The 18,650-nt window shown below is 40.5% G+C and overlaps 1 protein-coding gene across 2 annotated transcripts in view; it reads left to right on the top strand.

The window, feature by feature from the left end:
• The window catches only part of ptprga (protein tyrosine phosphatase receptor type Ga), a 411,465-nt gene that overhangs the window by 259,827 nt on the left and 132,988 nt on the right, over positions 1 to 18,650 (top strand). For both annotated transcript variants that reach the window (XM_051921188.1, XM_028825125.2), the window contains exon 6: positions 15,252 to 15,318. In XM_051921188.1, the coding sequence (XP_051777148.1) occupies positions 15,252 to 15,318 (67 nt within the window). The remainder of the gene's footprint in view (positions 1 to 15,251; positions 15,319 to 18,650) is intronic.

Raw genomic sequence — 18,650 nt, forward strand, 5'->3', positions numbered from 1 at the left:
GTGGATTTAATTGGGCTTATTTTAACACTGATTAAAAGAAAAAGACCCACTAGGGCTCCCACCCAGGGGTGCTCTTAGAGCATCATGGGAGAGGGACAGCCAGAATTACAAGGGTGGAATTCACCTGTTAGTAAAAGTAGAGCTACAGTACCTATTAAAAGTATTCACACCCCTGGAAGTTTTACCATTTCCTTATTATCCTTGGCAACCAACATTAATTCACAGTGAATTTAATTTGGATTTTTTGACACCAATCCACAGAAAGACATTTTAATGTCAAAGTGAACTCAGATCCATTGGTGTCAAAAATCTTATACTTTTTAATTGGCAATGTAGCTCTGCTTTTACTAACAAGTGAATTCCACCCTTGTAATTTTGGCTGCCCCCCTCTCCCACGCTGCTCTAAGAGTGCCAGGCTGGGGTGGGGAGGAAGTCCTTGTCTGGAGGATCGGCTGGACAGAATATTTTAACTCCATTAAGTGTAAAGGACAGAGGATCAAACTATTACCAGCTGCAGCTTGTGGAATTGGCAGGATTAAAAGTTAATTTTGTAATATCGATCGCCTTTGGAGACCCAATTACTTTTCTTTACTCGTTTGTGTAATCGGGCTCTGACCTAATCCTGGATCTCGACTCCAGTTGGAGTTGTTCTACTGCTGTGCCTTTTTTGATTTCTTGTGTCTGATATGACTTGGTGGAAACCATTAGCAGCCTCCAGCCAACTGGTGGTGGGGAGGAGGAGAACATCTTAGTTGATCTGGAAATCCAAGGGTGGGAATTACCACAGAAGCCCCGAATGAGTGAGTGTGTGTTTGTTCAAGAGTGTGTCCAGTGCTAAACTCGTGTCCCATTCGGAGTGGATTCCTACCACTGAGACTGCAGTGTTCCGAAAATGTACGAGTGGGTGGCATCCCATCCAGGGCTTGAACCTAATGCCCCAGTAACCCTCACAGTGGATGCAGAAATTATTCAGAATCCATCACCTTCTGTACTGCTTGCAGTTATTTGCCTAATGCGTTATACATTTGAGATACTATTGGTTACCTTTTTTTGTTTTGTTTTTTTCCCAATTGAAGCAGGTGAACAGACTGGCTCATGGTCACACTGTGTTATTAGCAGGATTTGAACCCACAAACGTCCAAGGCCTTAACCACTACGCCACACTCCCTTTACTGTGCTGTACATTTTATTTTTCAATGGGTAAATTTGAGGTTTTTTCTATTGCCACAAATCCAGAATAGAAATCAACTCAGTCCCTGGGTGAAATGGCTTAAAAAGCCAAACCTGAAGACAATGATGATGAGCAAAAGTCATGGAAAGAGAGAACCCGAATGGTTTACTCCAGTGGCCCCACACATTCAGATAAGAGAACATGTGGAAGAATAAGTAAAGCTAAGTGCATTATGATGTCGAAGTTTAAAAGAATAAAAAAGTCCCGTACTAACCTTGATCATCGGTGTCAATTCACAGATTTGGAGAAGGGTGGGCGATATCTGAAAAATTAGTGTTTTAAATAAATAAGTCAGGATCACCTTTTCAAATAACTCCATCTGTTTGATGTTCTTGAGCACAACAAGCTTGAGGGAGGCCCGCCATGGGAAGAGCAGGGTTCTCTATGACAAGATTAAGGAAATAACAAAGCAACAATGTTAAGTTAGTTAGTTTCATTTGTGTAACACGGCCAAGAAATAGTTATGGCCTGTAGGGGGCATCACACAACCCACAAACCCTCAGCACAACTTTGCCAACATAATTTCGGTGCAAACACAATCTTTTTATTTATGAAGACATTTCATCAGTTTCTTTCATTTAATGGTCCGCAACTAAAGCACACTCTGTTCTCCTCTTCTCCCATGGGAGCCTTGCTCTTATACATTTGTTATGTTTCTAAATATTCCAATTTTAAAAATATTTTACAACATTTTCAATTTTAGATATTTACAACCTCGAGTTGCCGGGACACTAAATCAGGGAGATTCCATAAAACTGCCTATGAACTGAATTACAAGTACAATGCAATGTTACTGTGAAAAAAAAATATATATACACTAAAAAAAATAATGTTAAATTTACGGTAAAATACTGGCAGCTGGGTTGCCAGTATTTTACCATAAAAAAGGTGACAATATTTTTAGGTCTACGGTACACTTTAAAAAATTTTTTTACATTTACGGTAAAGTACTGGCAGCTGAGTTGCCAAAATTTTACTGTAATAAATAAGGTGATGATATTTTTAGGTCTACGATATAACTTTGTATTAAAACTGTTTTTTTTCTTTGCCAAACATTCCAACAGAAGGGAATGTTTAACCATACCCAGAAATTCATGTAGTGTAATAAATATGCCAATCAATACATCATTAGAAAGTACTGTCAGGGTCAAACCCCAGTACACAGCTTGCATCAGTAAAGTAACAACAACCAATAGCAAACAGGTACCATTTAAGTATACACATTGAAAACAATGTTTAAGGAAACTAGGGCACATTGTCTGGTGGGGAAGAAAAGTTTGCTTTTGTGGTGTATGGTGTCCTACAGGTGTGCCAGCTTATCGAATACAACCCACCATAAATCAGCTTCCATAACCTCAAAAAACCTTCAGCACGCAGGGAAAAATACATCTGCTAACTATGTTTAAGTTTTTTTTCCCTACTATTCAAAGGTATGCGGTTCACAAGGAACAATATTGTAAAAGGGGGCGTGTCCTTATGCAAATATTGTAACTTCGGTTTTACTGAAACAGCGCTTTACCGTTTTACATTTTACGGTTGTTTACCTTCGCTATTTAACAGTTTTACACTGTAAAATTAACATTATAATGCATCAGGTAAATGGTATTTAGCATATTTTGAAGGTAGAAAAATATCGATTTTACAGAACTTGGCTGTAAAAAATAATGAAATGTATTGTTTAAGATATACAGGTAATTTTCAGTAGAACTTAAGGTAAGTTTCCTTTTTTTTCAGAAAAGGTCTTTTACTTTCACCATTTACAGTATTTTTACCGTTAAATTTACTGAAATTTTTTAGTGTGTATATATGTGTGTATATATATATATATATATATATACACACACACACACCCACAAGGACAAGAAGATGCTGGGCACTCAAATTCAGCCATATACTGTAACTGGTTTTTTTTAATAGTAATTACCATCAATTTCACAGGATCTTATTGGCAACATTGTCTCCAGTTATTTACTGTAAATTCTTTGCTGTGTGAAGAACAGCCAATAACGTATTGTTCTCTTTTACTGCTAGTCCATTGATGTCTTTGAATGCCGATGAATAATCTGATTTTACAGAAGAGTCTTCCCTTACAACGGGTTACGTTTGTTTCTAACACATGCCATGTGCTCTCCAGTGATACATCACACATTTAAATGTTTAATGGGGGCTTCTCAGGAGATGTCTCGGCTGTAGAGAGTTTATCGTAATAAGAAGCCTGCTCTCTGTCAGACCAGGATAAAGACTTCAGCTCTGTTAAAGCCAATCTTAGAAAGTTAGTGTTAAATTCACATAAGTGTCTTCTTAATTTGAATATAATATTCATGTCACTTACTGTAGTTACTTAAATTTCGGTATAATCTTTTACTCTGTAAAGCAGCATGTAAATGAACTTTTGTAGCAATTCCTGTAAAATCAGAGTGCTAATTAAGCCAGCTAGAAGCATGGACTGTTGGATTAGCTTACAAGTAGAACATCACCATACAAATGTTTTATAAGGATGTGAACATTTGAAAGTATAGAGAGAAGTGAAACGAGTTCAGGGAGACTTAAACAGAACTTTCTTTAATCAAGAACTTTTCCTTTATTGCAATGTCAATTTTTTTTTCTCCATGTTTTTTTTGTGAACTGTTTTGCTTTGAATTTTGCTAAAATGTTTAAAACAAAGACACTTGGACTATGAATTACTTGAATACATGTCACACTTTTGCCCAAATTGTTCTATGAAGTAAGCTGAAGCTGCAGAACATTTGGGAACTTTGGACAAATGCAGCTACAGCATCTGCTCTCTGCAGTTCAGAATCCCCGCCCCTGCTTTGAGCTCTGCCTTCGTGATGCATTGGATTGGTTTAGAAAAGTGACACTCAGAGAGCTCTCTAATTGTTCTTGCCCACTTTTAAGCCAACGCCACTCGTGGTTGTCTCCAAACACTAGGCAGCAGGGATTCTTGACCAAAGTTCACAGGTGGCACGGTGGTAGTGCTGCTGCTTTGCAGTGAGGAGATTGTGGGTTCGCTTCCCGGGTCCTCCCTGTGTGGAGAGCGCTTTGAGTTGTGAGGAAGTGCTATATAAATGTAAAGAATTATTATTATTATAAAGTTGAGGATTTCTGTTACAAAAACGTTAGATCATGCGAGGTTATTGTCAGCAAAGGAAAATTCTGACATGGGTAGATGAATGACAGAGTGCCTCCTGCGATGACCTGGTGCCACATTGTAGGATAATGCCCTAAATTGCATTAAATGGATTGGTTGGATGGATGGATTGCTAAAAAGTGTGCAAAGCCTGCAGTCGGCCTGTGCAGTGTGGCCAGCAGCAACTTAACGAGTGAAGCCCCTGTCCGCCTGTCTGTGTGACTGATGTTTTGTCGAGGGAGTAATCGACGACACACTTGTCAGTTGCTTCATTTCCTTTTACTAAAGTTATATTTACATAGCGGTAACTTATGGCTGCCATGTGTGCCGTGAGCGTCTGTAAAAGGGGTAATAATTCACTATGCTAATAGCTGCAAATCTTTATACTGCACGGTGGAATTACTTTCCTTCCAGTTGTGTTCAGTTGGCATTAATAAGACCATTATTCTGAAATTTGTGCAGAAGTGGAGAACTCGCTTAGCATATCATTAGGCCCGTTAGAGACTTCCCAATAGAACCTTAATATTAAAGACCTGACAGGCGGAATGCTGAGTGTTTGCCGGCATTGTGTGCGCCGGGCCCCCCACTGCTGTTTTCAGACACATCTCCGTGTATTTTTCTTTTTCCATTAAAGATGATTATTCCCTTTCCATTTGTTGTTTCCTTGTTTATTGCTGTGAAGCTCTCAGTTAAATGGCACACCTTACTAGATAAGGGTTTGTGTCATGGGCACTCACCTTATGGCTCAACCTTAAATTCTCACCTCCATTGCTTGTTACCACTCGACTTTATTCCTACACACTCGGATTTATCATATATTGATTTTTTTTTTTTTTTGTGAGTTGGTCTGCTAAATAAACACTTGGGATAATAACAGCAGCATCTCTGAGTGTTTGGGCGAGAAGTGCCGACAAGCTAAAGGGTTTGAGTCACGGATTTCTTTAAATGTGTAGAAAGAAATTGACTGTAAATAATAAAGTATATCTTAACTGGAATATTATTAGGGCAGCACAGTAACACAGCCTTTAAGTGACCTGCTCAGGGTCGCACCAGGAATTGATGCGCAAATTAAACCAGCAATCTTGTGGTCATTTCCTTAGCCATGGTGTCGCACTGCCATAGTCTAACAGTGTTTGCATGGACTTACCGGGGTTGTCTTTGGTTCCATCCCTTAATAAAAATACATGCAGTTCACGGCAATGGGAGGCTCTCAGCTGACCCTTTTTTAATGAGTGTGGGGACTGGCCTCCTCTTCATGGTTGGTATCTTCTTCCTAACTACTGCTGGCGTGATAGACTCCGACCCTGAAATGATATACAGTGGATTCAGAAAATACTCGACACCATTTACATTCTGCAACCCCATTGGATGAGTAAGTGATAAATCCGAGCTGTATACTATGAAAAAAAAATACATTTCATATATTTCACTTTGAGTATTATTACAAAGTAAACCAGAAGAGAGCATTGGTGTGAATCAGGGGGCAGACATTTGTGTTACACACTGAAATAGCGTATACCATGAAAGGTTTACCGCACAAAACTCCTGTCCTAAACAGTGGATCATAAGGTGTTTGGAGCCCTTCACTTTCTGCACACTTTATTGTGTTATAGATTTAATTTCCATATAAAAATAAAGTTCTGTCTGTCTGTCTGTCTGTTACAGAGCACCTTTCATCAGTTTTTCAATTAGAGTGGATTCAGAAATTATTCAGACACCTTCACTTTCTGCACACTTTGTTGAGCTGTAGATTTAATTTGAAAGTGATAAAGTTACCATTTGTGACCATCAATCTACACTCAATAACCCATAATGACAGAAAGCTTCAGCCTTGTTGCTCTTCTCTGGACTGTTTCTAGTGCTGTTGTGTCCTTTTTGCAGCCGGGAGACCAAAACTGCCCACCGTACTCCAGATGAGTCCTCACCAGTGTGTTATAAAGCTTGAGCAGACCCTCCTGTGACTTGTACTCCACACATCAAGGCGCTATATAACTTGACTGTCTGTGAGCCTTCTTAATGGCTTCTGAACACAGTCTGGCAGTTGACAGTGACAAGTCCACTACGACTCCCTGGTCTTTCTTATGAGGTGGACTTTTGATTTTCAGACCTCCCATTGTGTATTCAATCGTCACATTTCTACTTCCTATGTGTAATTCTTTACATGTACTGACATTAAACTTCATCTGCCACACATCTGTCCAAGTCCCTCTGTGATAACTCAACAAATTCTCAATTATCTGCCAGTCCACATACCTTGGTATCATAACTTACTCAGCTTGTTATGTATATCACTGTCCAACTCCTTTCTGCTTCTATGTTTTTAATACATTTTAAGATCTCCTGTATTCACTTTGTCATTTTAGAATATTGAGTGTAGCTTGATGAGTAAAAAAATAAGAATTTAAACAATTTTAGCCTGCAACATAACGATATGTGAGGAAAATGAAGGGGTCTGAAGGCTTCATGAAGACATCGTTTATATAGACAGTTTTGTATACTAAAACCTTCTGCCAACTACTCAGTAATCATTTTTGTAATCATTGCTGGACCCCAAGCAAGGCTTATGAACCCGATGGGGATCACCCCCTTAAAATGACAGACTGTGATTTAAAGAAGTGGGAACCCTCCGATGCTCCTTAAAGTGGTCCTAACAGGTTTGTGTGAAATTGATATTGTATAAATTAAAAGAAAAAATCTCATTAGGCCTCCAATTGACGCTGACGAGGAATGGCTATATTGTCTAAATAAAGAATATTTCTCTTCGTGTAAGTTACAGTAATATGCAGCTTGGTTAAAATTTAATTAGACTTAATTAGCATAAAGCATACCAAGAAATAAATGGCTAACGTAGCGTTTACTTTTTCATTCATCATTAACAGTGTTTGTAGCATTCTGCAAGGCAAACCCGTCTATTACACTGCAGCTGTTGAAGGCTTAGCTGACAAACATGGCAAGTTGGGTAAATATCCATGTGTAGGGGAGTCGGAGGTTTCGAGGCCAGTGTGGAGTGACATGTTCAAATTATTGGGCTGTGCTAAGCCCTTTCAAGGAAGAATGGTTGGGGCAACGGTGAGGGTTAGCAGATGTGATGTCACCTTGACCCCTACATTCATGCATGATAACTCTGTGGGGCACCGTGAAGCCCGGTATTAAGTTTTATTAGTGACATTCACACCAACGATGACTGTGTGAGGGATCTGAACCCATGATATTGATTATATTATTTTGTGTTATATTATATTATTATAGTGAAACCCCCATTTATTAAAATGGACACAAAAGTAAAAAAGTAAGTTTGGTCACTCTGTTCTCCTGGTATGCTAGCCCTTCCATCCCTCTTTCTTTGTGTGTCTTGTTGCCTCTGTTCATCAGACATTGCTGCCCTCTTGTGGACATTGGACAGCATTACACCCAGACATGAACATCAGGAGTTTTATCATTGCACATATTACTAGCCGCAGGTAATAGCAAATATTTTTTAATCTATCTTTTGTCCTGCATATACGCTCAGCTCCTTTTTTCTGTTTGTGCGTGTGTGAATGTCTCTTAAGCAGTGCTCCGTCTCTCAAGCATCTTCCAGTAAAGCCTGCTTCTCAGACTCTGTCATTATTTTTGAGGCAGCTTTCTCACCTCCTGTCCAGTTTTATACTTGATATCTTTGAAGGCGACTGTCTCAACGTGCACCTGTACTCCTCATCATGCATCTCACACTTGTACTTCCCTTTTTCGTCGCATCACCAAAGCCAAACTGACCAATCACCAAAGCCAAACTGACCAATCAGCTTGCTCAGAGGGACTAGACACACAGATCTTGGCATTATATTATATTACTAGTCATTTAGCCCGTTACAATAACGGGCGCTAGAACAGTAGTGCATAAACATTAGTAGGAACAGTCTGTATTAAATGGCAAGGGACTTTGACCTCATTCTTTTTGTTGGTCGTATTTTTCTTTGTCTTTCAGCCTTTCTTTTGTTGATGTTTACTTGCTGAGCTGACCGTTCTTCGTGGGCTGCCACCGTGTATTGTGTGTCTTTAATATTCTGTGACAGTAATACTGTCTTGTACGTCCGCTGGCTTGTACGTCCGTAATATACCTTTAATTTTCTCTGGTGGTAATACAGGCGTGCGTGTCGGTAATATGCCTTTAATCTCCTCTCTCAGTAATACTGGCTTGTATGTGTCTGTAATATGCGTCACTGTATTGTGTACCTTTAATTTCCTCTCGCAGTAATACTGGTTTGTATTTCCGTAAAACGCCTCTAACTTTCTCTGACAGTAATATCGCGCATCGCACCGTGCCCCGCGCATGCGCACTTCACCAGAAGACACACACGGACACCTGGACGCACACAGGGATTTTATTAAAGAGGATATTATATTGCCCAGGATCCTTCATGTCTGCCTGCTGCTCAATTGCTCTCTCTTAAGCATCTTCCACAATGTGCCTGATGCTTAGCAGATGTTGCTACTGTTCTTTTTCCTTCCTTTTTATTACAGAGTTCTTTGACACATTTGATGATCAAAAAACACAAAACATACTTTGGATTATGAATTCTGAACCCACATGTACCATGTCCTGATGGATTATCAATAGATGGACTTGTGGGACTGTGCTTCTATTATAATAAACTGTTTTGACCACCAGTTTGTTGCAACCTAATTTTTTTTAAATTTCCAGATTGCTGTGTGTGTCGGGATCTTTTCTGCTTATTCTTTTTCTGTCTTCATTACATAATTTGCCTTAAGAAACATGTGACCAATGTGTCACTTTGCCAAGTTTCCTGCTGCTTCAAATTTGTTAAATTTCCACAATGTATCTGGTCATAAGCTTTTGATTAAACTAAGATCAAGGTTCTAGTCCCAGTAGTTCGTGAGTAATCACATGACAGACAGACCAACCTTATTATATTATATTATATTATATTATATTATATTATATTATATTATATTATATTATATTATATTATATTATATTATATTATATTATATTATATTGGCAGCCCCTGAATTGGATTAACCCAGACCAGAATCCTTTATTGAATGGTGGCCACACAGAGAACCAGATGGTGTAACCAGTCCGGTGACACTCCCAGCTGCTAAAGCTCCCAGATGCCTCCACTTGCTTCAAAATGATCGTTGGCTGTCCTTGCTCCTTGTCTGGTGACTTTGCACTTTCCTCACTGGCTCATTCACCACTTGTTGACTGACCTAACCCCATCCTCATGTACCAGTAACGTACAGTAGGTTCCCATTATATCAAAGAGGGCATCGGCGACTGTCGATTTGATTTGCAAACCAGGTTTTTCAATAAGGTGTTGTCACCGCTTTGGCTTCTGGTGTGCCTGGTGAGGCTCGCAAGCCGAAGTGCTGCAGACTAATCAAGAAAGAAAAGCGGCTGCATAATTAAGGTGGCCATCCGCAGCTGGCGCTGACGAGGCAGTTAATGAAACAATTAGTGCCAGGGCATAATAGCCTTGCGATCATAAAGTGCAGGACATTTGCACCTTGGCTAATTACGGAGATGCTTAGGTGATATTCTTGGTGGACAGACAGACAGAGAGATGACCAGTTTTAATGCTCTGCACTGAGGAAGTGGCTCGCCCCCATTCCTTCCACTTTTCTCCTTTACTTTGTGTCCTTGTCCAGTCCAAGTATTTACTTCATTTTTAATCGAATGGCCGCAGTTTCAGTAACTTTTTTTTCCTTTCATCAGAGCTAATCAGAAAAGCCACCTGCCAATGCTATGCTTTCATCAGACTAACTGCCTGATCCCAATCAGAAGGCGTGAAGGCCAGCAAGGATGCCGGGCAGTGCCAGCAATGGAAGCCATGGTTACTGGCGAGTGTAATGTGTTTGCTTTCTTCCTCGTTTATTTCTTTCTTTTTTCCCCTTCAGTAAACATGGATGTTGGCTGAGCTGCTTTGGATGCCGGCAGGTGATTAAATCAATGTAACCTAATTCTCAGTTGCAGCTGCCACCTTCAGCGCTGAGCATGGCTTGAAATCAGCACTGGCAGCTCGGAGGAACATCCATGCTCATCGACGTGTGTCAGTGTAACGCAGATGCAGGCAGAGAGTGGCTTCTCCTGATGGATTCATGGTCTCTGCTCTGCTACAATGCACACCATAGTGCCAGTGGTGGCCTGCCATGATCCGGCACACTAGTTGGTCCCGGCATCAGAATTCCTGACTCTTGTCTCTTTAGCCATTCAGATACAGATCAGCAGTGGTGAGCGAAACAGGCAGGTCTTCATTCTGTTTTTGTGAGATTTTGTGGAGAATAGAAAATAAGAAATACTGCTCCCGAAAGCCTCGTTTATGTTCTGCCTAGAAAGAATCAGGAGGGAGATGGGAATGTATGAGACCAAAAAAATTCTAAACCAGAGATCCGTCGTATCTCTCACAAAAGCCCATCTAGAACCCAAAGTTTGTTGTCTCAAGATCAGTATGCTAAACGTCAAAGAACTGCACTCCTTAACTCTCGGCACGGTACCTTCCATCACCAGCAAACCTGCAAAGGTAGGGGTCTTAGGGAAGACCCAGTGGCAAGCAGCTTGGGAAGAAACGTGGGCCCATATGTCAAGGGAGACACAGTGGGCGGCACAACAAAGTCCTCGCTACACTCTTGCCATCTCTTTGTCTCCTTGATTTTCCTTCCCTTTGTCTTTTCCTCGTTTGTTTCACTCAGACTTTTTTTTTTTTATAGCCCTGTGAGCATAGGTGCTTCCCTAACAAGCCATTAATGACAGATAGCCGTGCCGTTTGCACTCATGCACGTGAACGAGCAATCACCCGTTTTTCTCTCCATTAAGCACTGCACGACCATTCAGCTTTCCTCCCACCACACACCTACACTCACAGAGTCTGAGCCACACTGTTCTTAAAAAATCTGCGCCTGCTCTGATCCGCCATGGTCCCCTGACATGCTTGTTTTGTACACCCTAGACAACAGGCCACCACATAATGGCAACAAAGACGCAAAGTGACAGCACTTGTGAAAAACAGAATGGTGTCAGAAAAGACGCAGAAATAATTTAACAACCTTCAAACTAACTCAGAACAAAACAAATCCTGGATTTGAAGTCCTTGATGTCAAACGTTTACTGTATATAGAACTCCAAGGAGACACAAGAAAAATGAAATGCTGATTGTTTTAGCATTTCTCCAGATTTGTCTCTGACCTCGTGGCTTGGTTTTAGCTCACCTGTGGGACCATCCAGAGCAGGGGTGGGCAGTGCCAGTCCTGAAGGGCTGCAGTGGCTGCAGGTTTTTGTTCCAATCCAGTTATTGCTGATGAAGCACTTAGTGCTCAAGTGACATTTTGAAGCTTCATTTTAGTGGTCTCGCTTGTTAAGGGCCCCCACCATTAATTGTTTATTTCACTCTTAGACAGCCTTCATTCACTGTTTTTAATGGCTCCTTATTAGCAATAAGACACAGATGACAAAGGAGCCGGCAGTTCTCCATTGAATTTGTGTCCATTTACATCTGCACCATTTGGTTTAATAAAACACTGAAGAGAAAAATGCGACACACTGAAGGTGATCTGTTTTAGGCTTCAAATCATTTGGACGATATCCTTGGATAGGAAAAAACAATCTACGATATAAGAACCTGACATTGCAGACTAACAAGCTGTAAAATTAAATAAGAGTCTGACTCTGGCAAGAATTAGTTTCTAATTAAGCAATTGGGTTGGAATGAAAACCTGCAGCCACTGCGGCCCTCCAGGACCGGCACTGCCCACCCCTGATCTACAGACAGCTGAGTGCTGCTCCTAATCAGGTGTAGTCAATTGACCTGAGCACAGGTGGACTCCAGACAAGGTGTAGAAACATCTCAATGATGATGAACAGAATGGGATGCACCCTGGGCCAAGGCCAAGGGCCTAAATACTTGTGTCAGTGGGATATTTCAGGTTTTTCTTTTTAATAACAGGATTTTAAGAATATTTTTTTTAGCATTTTGTGAATTGAGGTACTGAGTGCTGCATGATGTGGGGAAAAATAAATAATTTTAGCACAAGGCTGCAACATAAGAAAATGTATAAACAGTGCCATCGGTTTATTCATCAGTTTAGCCATTTTCACTTTAACATAATGTGACTTCAGAGTCAGTGGCAGGCGCCATATCAAAAGTATAGCGCCTACTGTTTTGGTCCTTCGTCCCTGCTTTCTCCTAGTCAGTCTTGATTATTTGTTCGCTCGTCTCCCTTTGCCCTTTTTTAACTCTTGCTTGTCCCACATATGGACTCCTGTGCCTGCTCCTGGAGAGCGAAGCTGACAGACTTTGTATTGTAGTTCACTCTTTGAAGCGCCTGCCCTGGAAAATCAATCTCCATTTCTTTCCTCTGTATCACATTCACAGTTTAGCACTCAAATTCAGGTTGCAATGTCCTTCTGCAGGCGGCTGCAGGGCATTTTTTAAAATAAATAAATGCATTAGCTAGTGTGCCAGTGCAGAAGGACGAGGCGCATATGAAAAGGGCATGTAATTGTTTCCAATGTGAGAGCTATTTTAGGGCTGGCCAGTGACTGAAATGCTTAGTGGAGATTTCCAGTTGCCAGCTGTAGACCAAGGACCACGGACTGTTTTTATGCAATTAGCAAAATTCTACTCTTTCCGCTTAATTTGTATGCTTACATGACTTTGACAGAAAAGAAATGTTTTACTTTACTTTTTTTTTTTGCTCTTGACATAATTTTGCTTATTTCATGATCCATAATCGTCACAGAGTTGGCCGATTATCATGCTGTTCTCCTGTATATCGTTGTGTTGGAGAAGAGCCCTTGTTGCTTTTCCTCTTGGACAACTGCTGCAAAACATCGTCAATTGGTCCCTTTGAAGAATCTCCTATAAATGATGTATTGGGGGCTTGTTACAGTCACACAGGTGGCAAAGCGTTCCACAAACCGTCCACAACCCTTTCTAATTCACATCATTTGTAGTCAAAACTGGTTCAAAAACTAGTCCTCCAGGCTCCAGTCTGTGATGGTTCTGCGAAGGTTCTTTCCCTGGCTCAAGTGTTTCTTTTCTATTTATTGAACTTTTCAATTTTTTTTTTTCTCCAATATCTATATGTATAAAATGCTAAGGGCTGTTTCTGTCATGCGATTACTTGTGAACTACTGGCACTAGAACCTTCATTTTGGACCTAATGAAAAGTTTATGACGTGATGTGTGCTGATGACTCAAAAAAAAGTGACTACCAGCAACCTCCATGAAGTTATCAGCGTTTGCGTCTTTGAGGAGGTGACATGGCAGAAATAAAAAGAACCACAGCAACATCTGTTGAGCGTGAAGCACATTGTTGAGTCCAGTCATATGAAGAAGACGATGAGCGGCGGTGCCATCCGCTGAGCATTTAGTGCAGGAAAGAGAATGAATGCACGACAGAGACTGACAAGTGTCTGCACACACTGACCTGTGCTACACACCATGAGGGCCTGAAAAAAGAAACCCTATGGCGGCGATGTCTGCTGCCAGCAAACACAGAGATCCTCGAATACTCACGACGTCTGCCCATATTCAGATATTGCTGTTACCTCCTTATGCCAGTGTTTCCAAATTTACATCGATGAGGTGCTCACTGTGGCGTGGTATTTTTTCCTATTGGAAACAAACGTGTGTGGCCAAGATGGACATGTCCAGTGTGCTGTATATGAACCACCTTTAGCTGAGGACCAGAGATCTGTGCGTTTGCTAATTTTTTATATTTTGATAATAATTCTATCATTGTGGTGTTCTGTCAGCATTTTATATATACTGTACGTTTATGCATAATAAACTGTTTTGCTTTTTTTATTACATTAAGATAATTATATACAGTTTTATTTGCCTGATCTTCTGTTGGTGGAGTCCAAGTGGGCGGCTGGGAGGCTGCACTCAGCATTATAAATGGAGAGGCTGCTGTTCTTACAACAAATTCGGCTTTAACTTGGTGGGATTCCTGGGTGTTTGGTTTATGATTTTAATTTTTGGATTTTTCTGGATATTGACCCTTGTATTTTGATTTTAAGGTATTGTCTTCCGTTTTCAATATTTGGATTTGTACGCCTTATAAGGAAAGCCTAATTTTGCCATATTTTCCTGCCTTGACTTAATTACTCAATGAACTTTGTTTTTGTTGGGCCAGAGAGGTTTTCCCGCTCCATACAAGTACCATTAGATATTTGGGAACATTCTGAATGTTTGTAGCCTTGGCCACAGCTGCATCCCAGGACTTAAGGACGTGTCATACTCTTAAAGTTGAAGAATTAAAGCTGTTTAGACTTGAGCAGGAGACTGCAGGGGCATCTTCAAGGGCATCCATACAGGAGATCCTGCCAAATTCTTACTTTTTCTCATTTCTCACTATGTCTCATCTTCTTCTTTACATTTTTGTTAGTTCCATCTCTAACATCACACGCTGAAGGATCTGCTCTCCAGCACCACCATATGTAGACTGAGGGTGGTCCTTCAGCTGTGACATCAGGCTGGCCCTGCCTCTTGGAGGTCCGCCCACAAAACACAAGGAACAGAAGAAAAAATAGGAGAACAATACATAGCTACTAAATAAAGCATAAACAGAACAATCGTATAGCAATACATAATTACAATAAACATATGAATAATAATTATTTAAAATAAACGAGGCACACCCTGACTCTAACATAACACTACTGCTAATCTCTGGAGAACATGCAAATCAACATCTCTCTCGAATTCAGAGTGTCAATAGCAGCTCATAAAAATTTGACCCTGAAACACTGAATGAAATTTACGCCTGTCGTTAATCTTGTGAGAAGCAAAGGGGTTTTATGGCTGACTTTGAACAGTTAGTGCGGATATTTGAGCTGCCCGTATTACTGCCAGTGTGTCCTGACATTGTTTTTTTGTTTGTCTGCAGGCGGGGTACAGGAACAATCCAGCAGTGGAGCAGATCATCCATGGGCTCAAAGGGGTGGTCCACCATGGTGAGTCAGATGCTTCAGATTTTCTGCTTCCAGGGCCTTCCCTTCACCCTCTAAAGCCATGAATGTGTAGGATTTATTCTCACCAAATGCACCCTTTTTGATTTTTGCCTGTCATGATGACACACTGGATGCAGGCCTCACTGTCCAGTTCTTGTTCATTTGTTAACAGTGGCATGATGGTTGGGTGGCTTCTTTTTTGAGCATTGTATCCGTCGAGGTGATGTGTCCCCTTTTTGTGGTATCTGAGTTCTGTAGAGATCTTGGATATTTGGTGTTTTGCCCTGTGCCAGAGAGGCAGATCTTCAATTCAGAAAGGGAATCCCATGAGGCTTTAGTTTCCTGTTTATGATGTGCACTGATTTTATGTAACAATATTTTACCAATAAAGCATAGCATGTGGTTTGCACGTTTTGCACATATAAACAGAAATCTTAATATACCGTATATATTAATCTGAATAATGTGGATTATGCGACACAGATGATGCAAGATTTACTCTTTTTTCTGTGGATGTTTGCCGCTGTTCATCGCAGGTCACACAATAGGCCTGTTTTAAGTCATAAACTGTTTTAATCTCTGTTCTGCAAGAAAACATGAAATATATTTTTTTCAGCCATAACTACAAACTACACAGAATAAGAAACATATAAAATTATAAATATTGGGGGGAGAATTCCTTTAAACAAAGAAAAAATCAAAAGTAAAAGGACAGAAAGCCAACCGTCTAAACCCAAAACCTAATCCTAACTTGTATTTTTTTTTTTGCTTTTGAAATCCACAAACTCTGACAACGAAGGGATTTGTACAACTTGACCTATAATAGTATAAGTCTGTGACCCCGGACAGTACCTGTGGCAACCACTCCGCACAACGGGCAAATCTCATCAGTTACAAAAATGGCATCATAACAACTTTAAAACACTAGATATAAAAAAAAAACAAGCAAACGCAGGAATTCAACCCCAAAACAAGAGGAAAGCCGTCATAATGACACCAAATAAATAATCACAACACAATCATTCCCTGCCAGTGTAGCAGAGTGGTAATCCTGATTTCCACTTTTTTGGTTTTCTCAAAACAATCTTTTGTGCAGTAGTTACTGTATATCTAATCACTTTTTGGAGTTACGACTTTTAGCATGTCTGTATTGAATCTTTATATTTTGGTTAATGTTTTAGGCTCTGAAGATTTATATTTTTGTCTCTCTGGCGTTTGACCCACCCATTTCTTCTTTTTTTTTTCCTTCTCTTCATAGGAATGGAAGTTTGGTTATGGGGTCAAAAAATTCACTATTAGGTTAAGTTCAGATTCTGATTCTACAAATGTCGAGAATAATTCATTTTAGCATTGTGTGTGTGCTGCGGTGGGTTGGCACCCTGCCTGGGATTGGTTCCCTGCCTTGTGCCCTGTGTTGGCTGGGATTGGCTCTAGCAGACCCCCGTGACCCTGTGTTCGGATTCAGCGGGTTGGAAAATGGATGGATGGATTGTGTGTGTGTGCCTAGAAAATCTAAATTATTTTTTCACCTCTGAAAAGTACAATTTCCATCAAATAATTGTTTGTTTTTTTTTTTGTTTTTTTTTGCCATTGTGTAAAACTCCTGGGTGACATTCTCCCTGTAAAGAGAGAACGTTTTAGGATAAATGGTTTCTGAGATATCCGTCTTGAACACTGAGACCTGTCTACAACAATCATTTCCAAATGAATTGACCTATCATCTTCAAAAGCTGCATCCTGTTTGTCTTGTCACAGGCTCCAGGCCTATTGTTGTTGGTCCAACTTGGTCCAGTACTTCTCTTTGTATCCTTTCAAAAGTGGTTTGACTTACTGTATGTCCAGTGATAACTGTTTAATCTAACTGACATTTTTATAGGCCCATTTAGTCATGGAACTTATTTGCAAAATATTTTGCACAAGTAGTTTTTGAGCCACATAAAATCATTTGTTGAGCAATTTCCTGCAGTGTCACTAAAGCCAATGCCACATTACACAACTTCTTGTTGTGGGACATGTCTGAGTTGCTGGTTGCAGTCACTGTTACATGTCAAATTACATCACTGAAAGTCGTAGCCCGTGTCACATTTCTTGACCGAGTGCCTATCTTCCAGCACAGTCGTGAGCGCCCTCTTTCTGACAGCCAATAGTGTGTTGCCTGGTGGAGCGTCACGTCACATTATGAAGGGTTAACAGCTGCAGCGAGTTCAGCAGTAATCTGTGTCCTTTAATTCTTTTTTCCATTCTCTTATGGTGTTTAAAATATGAGACATCAGACAGACAAGCTTGTCTTCTGTTTGTGAGGTTCAAGTCATTCGTGTTCCTTATTACTTATCACTACATTCTATGCTTTGTACTTCCAGATGAGCATTCATTGGTCCATTTGGTTGCCAGCTGTCCTGCGTATACAGCCCACCCCTCCAACTAATGAGAACATCAAACCTGTTTGATTTGATTTTAGCCAGTCGCAGACTAGTTGGTCTGAGTTGATAGGTATGTCGCATTAGACGATTGCCTTCATGGGAGTGCGCTGCTGACTAGTTAAGATAATGTAAATGAAGGCTACGACTGAAAATTGCTGGAAAGGTCACCTGATGTGATATGGGATAAAAGTATAATTTAAAGAGAAATACTGGATGGGCCATTACATACTAATTTTCTCTCTCAGCTCCTGGTCTAGCAGAATTTTGCTAAATCTTGGGCCTGCCATTTCCGTCTAGGAAGCACACCAATGCGTTGTGTGATATTTTTAAATTTTATTTATTTATTTTTTTTGCTTCTGGCAGTTGTTTTATGGCGGCTTGTGTGATTCTTCTGATTTTGTTGGTTGATTCTTTGCTGCTTACATAAAAAAGAATAAATGGATTGTTGGTTTTCAAGGTGCGCAGTGTCGCAGGATTTAGGCAGCAGGGAAAATGCGCGGGTGGGCATGTCGTGTTGAATTGGAGGGAAGCCAGACATTTGTCATGTGAGGACGAGGGTGGGATTCATGCAGGTCTGATCTTTGAAGCGTACTTTTCCTCCGAGGGCCTGCTATTTCTACTGACGACTAATCCTTTCAAATATAATAACATGTTTTGCTTTGTTTACCCCCTTCTGTGCCCCCTACTGTTTGCAACTTGAAGCAGACCCTGACCACTACAACATGCAGCATTCTTTCCCCCGGGTGACCAAGAAGCGAAACGCTTTGCTTGCTGAATTCACACTAGTGGCTTTCATTAACCTCGGCTGACCCTCTTCCTTTGACAGTTTAAGCATCTCAATTGAATTTTGCTTCAGCTCCCCTTCCAGGCCTAATGGTTTCACTCCCAGCGCTGATCTGATTTCCTCTTCGGCTT

Source organism: Erpetoichthys calabaricus, chromosome 18 (assembly GCF_900747795.2).
Source record: "Erpetoichthys calabaricus chromosome 18, fErpCal1.3, whole genome shotgun sequence".
Classification (NCBI taxonomy): Eukaryota; Metazoa; Chordata; class Cladistia; order Polypteriformes; family Polypteridae; genus Erpetoichthys; species Erpetoichthys calabaricus.